This window comes from Phocoena phocoena, chromosome 14, assembly GCF_963924675.1.
Source record: "Phocoena phocoena chromosome 14, mPhoPho1.1, whole genome shotgun sequence".
Taxonomy (NCBI): domain Eukaryota; kingdom Metazoa; phylum Chordata; class Mammalia; order Artiodactyla; family Phocoenidae; genus Phocoena; species Phocoena phocoena.
The window spans coordinates 70,980,725-70,994,021 of record NC_089232.1 but is presented as its reverse complement, the minus strand read 5'-3'; the positions used below and the strand labels follow the sequence as shown (position 1 = coordinate 70,994,021).

The 13,297-nt window shown below is 39.2% G+C and overlaps 1 protein-coding gene across 3 annotated transcripts in view; it reads left to right on the top strand.

Annotated features, from left to right (window-relative positions):
* Window positions 1-13,297, top strand: part of NCOA1 (nuclear receptor coactivator 1) — a 200,945-nt gene that overhangs the window by 155,261 nt on the left and 32,387 nt on the right. For all 3 annotated transcript variants that reach the window (XM_065891296.1, XM_065891298.1, XM_065891297.1), the window contains one exon: window positions 1,376-1,690. In XM_065891296.1, coding sequence (XP_065747368.1) covers window positions 1,376-1,690 — 315 coding nt within the window. The remainder of the gene's footprint in view (window positions 1-1,375; window positions 1,691-13,297) is intronic.

The window sequence follows — 13,297 nt, the reverse complement described above, 5'->3', positions numbered from 1 at the left end:
CTCCCTGCTAGCTGTGGCGCATTAGTCCCTTAAGGCTGTGTTCACGCAGCTAACCCCAGTCCTCTCCCTGCGATCCAACCGAAGCCCGAGCCTCAGCTCCCAGCCCCCGCCCGCCCCGGCGGGTGAGCAGACAAGCCTCTCGGGCTGGTGAGTGCTGGTCGGCACCGATCCTCTGTGCGGGAATCTCACCACTTTGACCTCCGCACCCCTGTTACTGTGTTCTCCTCCGCGGCACCGATGCTCCCCCTCTCCGCCACCCACACTCTCCACCCGCGAAGGGCCTTCCTAGTGTGTGGAAACCTTTCCTCCTTCACAGCTCCCTCCCACTGGTGCAGGTCCCGTCCCTATTCTTTGTCTCTGTTTTTTCTTTTTTCTTTTGCCCTACCCAGGTACGTGGGGAGTTTCTTATCTTTTGGGAGGTCTGAGGTTTTCTGTGTTCAGTAGGTGTTCTATAGGAGTTATTCCACATGTAGATGTATTTCTGATGTATTTGCGGGGAGGAAGGTGATCTCTGCGTCTTACTCCTCCGCCATCTTAAAGCTCCTCCTTCTCTCATAAAGAAGGCTCAGAAATTCTTGGGTGGGTCCAAGGGGGGCAGAAGGTGGCTGTGGGGTCAGCTGGTGGCCACAATTATCACATGGCTCCCTCTGATAGGTCTGCAACGCGGTGTGGAATAGTGAATAAAAGGGTCAGTTCATCCTCAGGGTTCCTATGATTCAGTCTAGAGGCCGCCATCAGTATTTTTTTTAATGGAGTAGAACAATGTAGAATACAGAGTATCAGAATGCAGAAAAAGGGGAAGTTATGTTTCATGAAACTCTGTTTTCAGTTACAAACACACACACACACACACAAAATAGGTCACAATTTACATTACATTTCTTACAATGAGTAATAGTCAAAAAGTTTAACTATTGCATTCTGTTAAGTCAGCTATGAATTTTTTTTCAAATGAGATAAAAGCATGAATTCTGTATTTGAGACAGAAAAATTAATCCCTCCTTTAGGAATCTACTTCTCATGGTAACCCATTAAATGTAACATTTGTTGATTCTTAGACTTTGCAGTGAGGTTCTTTTCAAACCATTTAGCTTTATTTCATTGATGTAAGGAAGGCCCTTATTTTAACTATATTTTCATCTCTTTACTGAGATTTTAAACATCTCAGTTAATCTATTACTCCATTTCAGAAGTAACTTTTATAAGTGATTCCTTTAAGTAGCAAACTTCTGGAGAGCTTCATGAATTCATCATGAATATATTATTATGAAACTTTCTAGAGATAACATGCTCTCAGATCCAAAATCATATAGAGAAGCATGTCATTTATTGCCAGAAATTTATTTGTAAAATGTTCTGGCTTATTTTCCAACAGGGAGGTGGATTAGATGTATTATCAGAGAGATTTCCACCACAACAAGCAACACCACCATTGATGATGGAAGAAAGACCCAACCTTTATTCCCAGCCTTATTCTTCTCCTTCGCCAACTGCCAATCTCTCTGGCCCTTTCCAAGGCATGGTCAGGCAAAAACCTTCACTGGGGACTATGCCTGTTCAAGTAACACCTCCTCGAGGTGCTTTTTCACCTGGCATGGGCATGCAGACCAGGCAGACTCTAAACAGACCTCCAGCAGCACCCAACCAACTTAGACTTCAACTTCAACAGCGATTACAAGGACAACAGCAGGTGAGTCCTCTTGTTCAGCTGGTGATCCTTTTTAAAGGTATGTGCTAACTCTCTCTCTCTGTAATAAGACAGCCCAATTGCTACAATAAAGGTGTCCAGTCCGCGCCCAGAACCTTTATGACTCAAAGTCATCCTTGTTCTGTTAGGATAAGAATAAGGGACATTCATTCAATTAAAGACTTCTAGCTCATAACAAAGTACTTTGATACCAACAGTTTGAAAGGAATTTACTTTTGTTTCTTGAAATAAATATTTAGGATGAACATCATATAATTATTAAATTAATAAAATTGAAACATTGATTAATTTCTAAAGTAGAGCATCAAGAGATACTGTTTATCAGACTCACAGGCTTAAAGAATGAACTTACGGTTACGAGGGGGAAGGGTGGCGGGAAAGGATAGTTAGGGAGTTCGGGATTGACATGTACACACTGCTATATTTAAAATGGATAACCAACAAGGACCTACTACTGTATAGCACAGGAACTCTGCTCAATGTTATGTGGCAGCATGGATAGGAGGGGAGTTTGGGGGAGAATGGATACATGTATATGTATGGCTGAGTCGCTTTGCTGTGTACCTGAAACTTTCACAAGATTGTTAATCGGCTCAACTCCAATATAAAATAAAAAGTTTAAAAAAGAGAGAGAGATTGTTTATAATTGAACACAAAATGAAGTTTACGTTGTTTGTAGTTAGAGTGATTAAAGCCTAATGATGTCATAATACTAGGAGAGCAGAGGAAGGGATAGTTTGGGGGTCCTGGGAGTTGTGGATGAGCTAAGTATTTTCTCTCATGACAAATAATGAGTAGGTATAGTGATATAAATATTTAAGATTGTATAAGCAGCAGTTATAGGGGTAATCATCAAGAACCCAAAACCCAAACTGTTAAAAGTATTGTTTCTGGGAAGCAGGACCGGGACTGTAGATTGTTGCTTCTTGTTATTAATCTTTTGTATTTTTTTTAACCATATGTCTATATTGCTTTGAATTTTTAAAAAAGCATTTAAAGAAATTCCCTGGAGCCTTACTAATAGACAAAGGAAGAGGAAGAAGGAGCTAAATTATATTAGACAGGCAGCATAATAAGACGGCTGTAAGAGTTAGCTCTAGTTTTAAGTCCTAGTTTTAACCTTATCTGAGGTGGGTTGATAGTCAAATTATTGAGCCTTTTAAAGCCTCTGATTCCTCATCTGTAAAAAGAATCTAATAAATAATTCCTTTACCTCATAGGTGTTGTGTAGATTAAATGAGATAATAGATGTAGAGCATAGATGTAAAGCTCTTAGCACAGTGCCTGGCATGTAGTCCAACTTAGTAAATACTAGCTATTATTATAAAATTGTATTCAGTAAATATAACAAATAATATAAAATGTGCTTCCATTCCACTTTAAAAGGAGGAAGATGATGAAAGGGAGAAAGAGAGAGATGACATAGGATGAAAAATTGTTTTTGGGGGTTTTTTTGCGTTACGTGGGCCTCTCACTGTTGTGGCCTCTCCTGTTGCGGAGCACAGGCTCCGGACGCACAGGCTCAGCGGCCATGGCTCACAGGCCCAGCTGCTCCATGGCATGTGGGATCTTCCCGGACTGGGGCACGAACCTGTGTCCCCTGCATTGGCAGGTGGACTCTCAACCCCTGCGCCACCAGGGAAGCCCAAAAATATTTTTAATGGTAGACTAAGGAATATTTTTAAATGCTGGAGTGGAATAAAGGACACAAAGAGGAATTAAGGGAAGAGAAAGAAGAAAACAGAAACAAAGGAAACAATAATACGTTCTGAGTATTATTTAAGATAAACTACTTCTTGTTATAACTTGTCATTCATTATTAGATAGCACAATAAGAAATATTTAATAGTTCCCCTGTATTGAATTTTTCACAAAATATATTTAGGGGGACTGTACTAGTTACTGAGATGCATACAAAGAATAAAAGATATAGGCAATTTTCAGAACATACAATCAGCTTGGGGTATTCAAAACATAGTGTACAGTCAGCCCTCTGTATCTGCAGGTTCCGCATCTGCAGATTAAACCAACTGTGGATCAGAAAGAGTATTTTTTAAAAATTCCAGAAAGTCCCAAAAAGGAAAAGTTTCTGGCAATGAAAACTGCCTGATAAAAGAATAAGCTTCCTTAAAGAACTCTTTGTTTTGGCAAGAATTTATGTGGTGGCTGAATCAGGGTTCTCAACCTCATCCCTATGAGCATTTGGGGACAGGTACATTGAAGGATGTTTAGCAACATCCCTGGCCTCTACCCACCAGATACTAGTAGCAACCCCTCCCCAAGCTGTGGTAACTAAAAATGTCGTCATATATTGCCAACTGTTTCTTATGGGGCAGAAGTCACCCCTGGTTGAGAAGCTCTTGGCCAGATAATCATCTTTCAGGTTTACTGTAGAAGGGCTTCTTGCTAAGGCACTGGAAGAAAATCCATTCAGGCAGATAAAGTGACAGCAAGCCTGAATTGTGTGTGTGTGCACATGTGTGCATTTTACACATATAGGCTGGGTTTGTGCTCTTCCACTGGCCTCAAGCACCACATCTCCTTTAGTAACACAAGCCTGGTGATGTGACCTTTAAAGGCTTTTGAATTTGTGTAACCAGCTCTAATCTAAGGATTACCAGCTTCTCTCTTCCCACTCCCTAACCCCCAAAGGTTAAGGTTTTGGAGGAGATAAAGGGTATGGTGATCCTTTTAGGAAGACTTCCTTGGAAGAAGTAGAATTTGACCTGCTTACTGGAAAATGGGTAGCATTTTAGTAATCTGAAAGAAGAAGCAGTTTAGAGTGAGACTGTTGTACACAGTATTAGTTAGGTTGTACACACAGTCAAGGGGAGGGGAAGATAAACTGAGTTTTTCCAAGGGCAGGAATAATTTTTCTTTAACAGAAAGTCCTTGTAGATTGCTACTTTTAGAATAATTCCTTCTACTTCTAAAAGTAACCTATTTGTTTTCTAAGGTTTTGATTTATTTGCTAAGGTTCTTTTCTCACTTGTACTAGTTCTCAAGCATTTTTCCTCTGTCCCCACCCATTTCATTTTCATGTTATCTCACAATTCAAAGAATATATAAAGCTGTAAGTTTGGAATCCCAACTCCCACACTTCTGGCAATTTTACTTCTCTTCATCGCTAAGTATTAATGTATTTTCACCTATCCTCATTGCCTTCTCTTCTGTTTTTAGACTTGCTGTTCTTTCTGCCTTGAGTTAACTCTGCCATCCTCTTTGCCACCTGGCATTCTCACCTTTCAAGGTTCCATTGAGCTCACTCATGCGCTTGGTCCCTGCCTTCAGGTCCTAGGCTAAGTTAGTTGCTCCCCCAGTGCTGCTCTACATCTCTCTATATATGCAGTATAGCGCTTGTGCGTTGCACTTCTGTATTGGCCTCTGCCACTGAACAGAGAGTTCCCAGAAAATAGAAATTTGCTCACTTTTGTAGCCTGAAAACTTTATATACTATCTTGCCTATACTGAGTTTTTTGATAAATCTTTGTAAAACTTAAGGTTCATTTAAACTTATGTGCAAGGTCTGTTGAGTTTAAGAAGTATGTAGATTTTCATACTTAAGAGCCTTTTAGAACCATAATATTGCTTATCTTTATTTTTGACATGGTTCTGAATGTTTTATACTATTCCACAGTGCCTGAAAGTTGTAATTTTAATATTTATATTATATTGGGCTTTTCCCTCCAAATCAATTTGTTTTCTAATCTAATGGGAGTCAAAAAATGAATGAAACTAGAGTTGAGAATTGAGCTTTTTGGAGATAGCTGTCTGCAACTCTTTGGATTCTCTTATAAAATTTTCATAGGCTTTCTAGTTTGCAAATAGTATATTAAAATATATTAAATGTATTAAATATGAATATAAAATACATTGATATGTCAGTGTATTTTATAAATAATTTATATATTATTAAGTACTGTATAAACACAAAACAGTATGATATTATTACTGTTATCTCTCTGAGAAGTTTATTCATATCCAATTGTTGAGTAAGAAATTCTTTAAGCAATAGGTTGTTTATCAGGAGATATCACTTCTAAGGATGCTTGTTTTGTTATTTGATAAAGTTAAGGCATGCCTATGACCTGGAATCCTAAGCCTGATATAGATATTATCTTTCAAACTAATGTTCCGTAGAACATTGTTCTAGGAGATAATAATAAATGTTAATGGCTATATGTAAGAAAGAAAGGTTCATGATAAATAAATTGCATAGTTTATCCCCTTCTTGGAGCTCTGCACTGTGCTTTGGCCAATTAAAGGCTCATAGAATTAATACAGTAAAGAAATCTGTTTCACCTTGTGTAACCCATGATTTCCAATGCTTAATACAGCACAGCATGCTATTTTCCTGGCACATCTATTAATATCCTACAGAACAATGTTCTTTAGAACACCAATTTGGGAAATGCTGGTCTAAAGTAATTACTTCTTCTAGTTAAATAAATAGTCCATTTTCTCAGACCATTTGTTTCTTATATACTGCTCTCCAGCTAATGAAATTACGTCGGATTTTCCCCAAATATGTACCCATCAGACAGGTACCCTCCAAGTCAGAAGTACCGCAACTTTTCCATTCATCTTCCAGACCTTTATAGAATGTTCCCTATTGTATATTTACTTTTTTACTCACAACAGTTTAAGACCTAGGGCCAATGTTTCTTTTCTGTCCATTATTGCATGTGTCTGAAATAACTAAGTTTTTTAAAAAAATTCTTATTGGAGTGTACTTGCTTTACAATGTTGTGTTAGTTTCTACTGTACAGCAAAGTGAATCAGCTATACGTATACATATATCTCCTCTTTTCTGGATTTCCTTGCCATTTAGGTCACCACAGAGCATTGAGTAGAGTTCCCTGTACTATACAGTAGGTTCTCTTCAGTTATCTGTTTTATACATAGTATCAATAGTGTATATATGTCAATCCCAATCTCCCAATTCCTCCCACCCCCACCCCCACGTCCCCCTTGGTATCCATACATGTGTTCTCTAGTCTGTGTCTCTATTTCTGCTTTGTAAATAAGATCATCTATACCAATTTTTTCAGATTCCACATATTATGCATTAATATACGATATTTGTTTATCTCTTTCTGACTTACTTCACTCTGTCTGACAGTCTCTAGGTCCATCCGCGTCTCTACAAATTACCCAACTTCGTTCGTTCCATTTTATGGCTGAGTAATATTCCATTGTATATATGTACCACACCTTCTTTATCCATTCATCTGTCAATGGACATTTAGATTGCTTTCATGTCCTGGCTGTTGTAAATAGTGCTGCAGTGAACATTGGGGTGCATGTGTCTTTTTGAATTATGGTTTTCTCTAGGTATATGCCCAGTAGTGGAATTGCTGGGTCATGTGGTAGTTCTATTTTTAGTTTTTTAAGGACCTTCCATACTGTTCTCCATAGTGGCTGTATCAGTTTACATTCCCACCAACAGCACAAGAGGGTTCCCTTTTCTCCACATCCTCTCCAGCATTTGTTGTTTGTAGATTTTGAGATGATGGCCATTCTGACCAGTGTGAGGTGATATCTCAAGGTAGTTTTGATTTGCATTTCTCTAATAATTAGTGATGTTGAGCATCTTTTCATGTGTTTGTTGGCCATCTGTATGCCTTCTTTGGAGAAATGTCTATTTAGGTCTTCTGCCCATTTTTGAATTGGGTTGTTTGTTTTTCTGATATTGAGCTGCATGAGCTGTTTATATATTTTGGAGAGTAATCCTTTGTCAGTTGCTTTGTTTGCAAATATTTTCTCCCATTCTGAGGGTTGTTTTATCGTCTTGTTTATGGTTTCCTTTACTGTGCAAAAGCTTTTAAGTTTAATTAGGTCCTATTTGTTTATTTTTCTTTTAATTTCCATTACTCTAGGATGTGGGTCAAAAACAATCTTGCTGCAATTTATGTCAAAGAGTGTTCTTCCTATGTTTTCCTCTAAGAGTCTTATAGTGTCTGGCCTTACATTTAGGCCTTTAATCCATTTTGAGTTTATTTTTGTGTATGGTGTTAGGGACTGTTGTAATTTCATTCTTTTACATGTAGTTGTCCAGTTCTCCTAGCACCACTTTTTTTTTTTTAAATAAATGTATTTATTTATTTATTATTTTTGGCTGCATTGGGTCTTCGTTGCTGCGCGGGCTTTCTCTAGTTGCAGCGAGCGGGGGCTACTCTTCATTGTGGTGCACAGGCTTCTCGCTGTGGTGGCTTCTCTTGTTGCGGAGCACAGGCTCTAGACACATGGGCTTCAGTAGTTGTGGCTCGTGGGCTCTAGAGCACAGGCTCAGTAGTCGTGGCGCACGGGCTTAGTTACTCTGCAGCATGTGGCATCTTCCTGGACCAGGGCTCGAATCCGTGTCCCTTGCATTGGCAGGCAGATTCTTAACCACTGCGCCACCAGGGAAGCCGTCCCAGCACCACTTATTGAACAGCCTATCTTTTCTCCATTGTATATTCTGGCCTCCTTGCTCATAGATTAGGTGACCACAGGTGTGTGGGTTTATCTCTGGACTTTCTATCCTGTTCCATTGATCTATATTTCTGTTTTTGTGCCAGTACCATACTGTCTTGCTTACTGTAGCCCTGTAGTATAGTCTGAAGTCAGGGAGCATGATTCCTCCAGCTTCATTTTTTTTTTTTTCTCAACATTGCTCTTGCTGTTCGAGGTCTTTTGTGTTTCCATACAAATTGTAACATTTTTTTGCTCTAGTTCTGTGAAAAATGCCACTGATAATTTGAAAAGGATTGCATTGAATCTGTAGATTGCTTTGGGTAGTATAGTCTTTTTCACAATATTGATTCTTCCAATCCAAGAACATGGTGTGTCTCTCCCATCTGTTTGTGTTGTCTTTGATTTCTTTCATCAGTATCTTATAGTTTTCTGCGTACAGGTCTTTTGCCTCCTTAGGTAGGTTTATTCCTAGGTATTTTATTCTTTTTGTTGCAGTGGTGAATGGGATTGTTTCCTTAATTTCTCTTTCTGATCTTTCATTGTTAGTGTATAGGAATGCAAGGGATTTCTGTGTATTAATTTTGTATCCTGTGACTTTACTAAATTCCTTGATAAGCTCTAGTAGTTTTCTGGTGGCATCTTTAGGATTTTCTTAGTATAATATCATGTCATCTGCAAACAATGACAGTTTTACCTCTTCTTGGCAAATTTGGATTCATTTTATTTCTTTTTCTTCTCTGATTGCTGTGGCTAGGACTTCCAAAACTATGTTGAATAATAGTGGTGAGAGTGGGCACCCTTGTCTTGTTCCTGATTTTAGAGGAAATGCTTTCAGTTTTTCACCATTGAGAATAATGTTTGCTGTGGATTTGTCATATATGGCCTTTATTATGTTGAGGTAGTTTCCCTCTATGCTCACTTTCTGGAGAGTGTTTTTTTTTTTTTTTTTTTTTTTTTTTTTTTTTTTTTTTTTTTTTTTTTTTTTTGCCGTACGCGGGCCTCTCACTGTTGTGGCCTCTCCCATTGCGGAGCACAGGCTCCGGACGCGCAGGCTCAGCGGCCATGGCTCACGGGCCCAGCCGCTCCGCGGCATGTGGGATCTTCCCAGACCGGGGCACGAACCCATGTCCCCTGCATCGGCAGGCGGACTCACAACCACTGCGCCACCAGGGAAGCCCCTGGAGAGTGTTTTTTATCATAAATCAGTGTTGAATTTTGTCGAAAGCTTTTTCTGCATCTATTGAGATGATCATATGGTTTTTGTTCTTCAATTTGTTAATACAGTGTATCACATTTATTGATTTGCATATATTGAAGAGTCTTTGCATCCCTGATATAAATCCCACTTGATTATGGTGTATGATCCTTTCAACGTGTTGCTGGGTTCAGTTTGCTAGTATTTTAAGGATTTTTGTATCTATATTCATTAGTGATATTGGCCTGTAATTTTCATTTTTTGGTGAGATCCTTGTCTGGTTTTCGTATCAGGGTGATGGTGGCCTTGTAGAATGAATTTGGGAGTGTTCCGCCCTCTGCAAGTTTTTGGAAAAGTTTGAGAAGGGTAGGTGTTAGCTATTCTCTAAATGTTTGATAGAATTCGCCTGTGAAGCTTTCTGGTCCTGAACTTTTGTTTGTTTGAAGATTTTTTTTTTTTTTTTGCAGTATGTGGGCCTCTCACTGCTGTGGCCTCTCCCGTTGCAGAGCACAGGCTCTGGACACGCAGGCTCAGCGGCCATGGCTCACGGGCCCAGCCGCTCCGCAGCATGTGGGATCCTCCCGGACTGGGACGCGAACCGGTGTCCCCTGCATCCGCAGGCGAACTCTCAACCACTGTGCCACCAGGGAAGCCCTGTTTGAAGATTTTTAATCACAGTTTCAATTTCAGTGCTTGTGATTGGTCTGTTCCTATTTTCTATTTCTTCCTTGTTCAGTCTTGGAAGGTTGTACCTTTCTAAGAATTTGTCCATTTCTTCCAGGTTGTCCATTTTATTGGCATATAGTTGCTTGTAGTAGTCTCTTAGGATCCTTTGTATTTCTGCGGTGTCAGTTGAAGCTTCTCCTTTTTCAATTCTAATTTTATTGATTTGAGTCCTCTCCCTTTTTTTTTTTTGATGGGTCTGACTAAAGGTTTATCAATTTTGTTTATCTTCTCAAAGAACCAACTCTTTGTTTTATTGATTTTTGCTATTTTTTTTTTGTTTCTCTTTCATTTATTTCTGCTCTGATCTTTATGATTTCTTTCCTTCTAGTAACTTTGGGTTTTGTTTGTTCTTCTTTCTGTAGTTGCTTTAGGTGTAAGATTAGGTTTTTTAGATGAGATTTTTCCTGTTTCTTGATGTAGGATTGTATTGCTATAAACTTCCCTCCTAGAACTGCTCTTGCTGCCACCCATAGGTTTTGGGTCATCGTGTTTTCATTGTCATTTGTTTCTAGGTATTTTTTGATTTCCTTTTTGATTTCTTCAGTGATCTCTTGGTTACATAGTAGCACATTGTTTAGCCTCCCTGTGTTTGTGATTTTTACAGTTCTTTTTCCTGTAATTGATTTCTAATCTCATAGCATTGTGGTCAGAAATGATGGTTGATACAATTTCAGTTTTCTTAAATTTACCAAGGCTTGATTTGTGACCCAAGATGTGATCTCTCCTGGAGAGTGTCCTGTGTGCACTTGAGAACAAAGTGTATTCTGCTGCTTTCAGATGGAATTTCCTGTAAATATCAATTAAGTCTATCTGGTCTCATGTGTTATTTAAGACTTGTGTTTCCTTATTAATTTTCTGTCAGGATGATCTGTCCATTGGAGTGAGTGCTAAAGTCCCCCACTATTACTGTGTTACTGCTCAATTCCCCTTTTATGGCTGTTAGCATTTGCCTTATGTATTGAGGTGCTCCTGTGTTGAGTGCATAAATATTTACAATTATTACATCTTCTTCTTGGATTGAACCCTTGATCGTCATGTGGTGTCCTTCCTTCTCTCTTGTGACAGTCTTTATTTGAAAGTCTATTTTTTTCTGATACGAGTATTGCTACTCAAGCTTTCTTTTGATTTCCATTTGCATGGAATATTTTTCCATCCCCTCACTTTCAGTCTGTATGTGTCCCTAGGTCTGAAGTAGGTCTCTTGTAGACAGCGTATATACAGGTCCTGTTTTTGTATCCATTCAGCCAGTCTGTCTTTTGGTTGGAGCATTTAATCCATTTACATTTAAGGTAATTATCGATATTTGTGTTCCTATTACCATTTTCTCAATTGTTTTGGGTTTTTTTTTTTTTTTTTTTTTTGTGGTACGCGGACCTCTCACTCTTGTGGCCTCTCCCGTTGCGGAGCACAGGCTCCGGATGCGCAGGCTCAGTGGCCATGGCTTTCGGGCCCAGCCGCTCCACAGCATGTGGGATCTTCCCGGACTGGGGCACGAACCCTTGTCCCCTGCATTGGCAGGTGGACTCTCAAGCACTGCGCCACCAGGGAAGCCCCTTGGGTTTGTTTCTGTAGGTCTTTTTCTTCTCTTGTCTTTCCTGATTAGAGAAGTTCCTATAGCATTTGTTGCAGAGCTGGTCTGGTGATGCTGAATTCTGTTAGCTTTTGCTTGTCTGTAGAGCTTTTCATTTCTCCATCAAATCTGAATGAGAGCCTTAATGGGTAGAGTAATTTTGGTTGTAGGTTTCTCCCTTTTATCACTTTAAATATATCCTGCCACTCCCTTCTGGCCTGCAGAGTTTCTGCTGAAAGATCAGCTGATAACCTTATGGGGATTCCCTTGTATGTTATTTATTGCTTTTCCCTGCTGCTTTTAATATTTTTTCTTTGTATGTAATTTTTTGTTAATTTGGTTAATATGTGTCTCAGCATGTTTCTCCTTGGGTTTATCCTGTATGGGAGGCTCTGTGCTTCCTGGACTTAACTGACTATTTCCTTTCCCATGTTAGGAAAGTTTTCGACTATAATCTTTTCAAATATTTTCTCACACCCTTTCTCTTTTTCTTCTTCTTCTAGGACCCCTATAATTTGAATATTGGTGCATTTAATGTTGTGCCGGAGGTCTCTGAGACTGTCCTCAATTCTTCATTCTTTTTTCTTTATTCTGTTCCTCAGCAGTTATTTCCACCATTCTGTCTTCCAGCTCACTTATCAGTTCTTCTTCATCAGTTATTCTGCTGTTGATTCCTTCTAGTATATTTTTAACTTCAGTTATTGTGTTGTTCATCACGGTTTGTTCTTTAGTTCTTCTAGGTCCTTGTTAAACATTTCTCGTATTTCCTCCATTCTATTTCTGAGATTTTGGATCATCTTTACTATCATTACTCTGGATTCTTTTTCAAGTTTATTGCCTATTTCCTCTTTATTTATTTGGTCTTGTGGGTTTTTATCTTGCTCCTTTGTCCACAACATATTTCTCTGTCTTCTCATTTTGTCTGGCTTACTCTGTTTGAGGTCTCCTTTCCGCAGGCTGCAGGGTTGTAGTTCCTTTTGCTTCCAGTGTCTGCCCCCAGTAGGTGAGGTTGGTCCAATTGCTTGTGTAGGCTTCCTGGTGGGAGGGACTCGTGCCTGTGTTCTGGTGGGTGGAGCTGGATCTTGTCCCTCTGATGGGCAGGACCACGTCAGGTGGTGTGTTTTGGGGTGTCTGCGGGCTTAGTACAACTTGAGGCAGCCCGTCTGCTGATGGGTGGGTTTGTGTTTCCGTCTTGCTTGTTGTTTGGCTTGGGGCGTTCAGCACTGAAGCCTGCAAACAGTTGGTGGAGCTGGGTCTTGGAGTTGAGATGGAGACCTCCAGGAGAGCTCTCGCCAATTAATATTTCCTGGGCAAGCAAACAGCAACAAAAACAATTAAAAACAAACAAACAAACAAAACCCCAAACAAATGGTAAAAGCAAAACCAAACAAAAACAAAGAAAACACACACACATACAAAATAAGAAACAAAAGCAGAGAAGAAAAAACGAGAACAACCAAACAAAAGAACCTCAAAATGAAATCAAACAATTAAAAACAAAATCAACAAAAACAAAAAATAGAAAGCAAAAGAAAAACAGAATGGGAACTGAAGGAAAAAGCAAAGAAAACAAAACAAACACACAAAAATGATTTTTAAAAAATGATTTTAAAAAGATAAGAACAAATAGAACAAAGGAAAA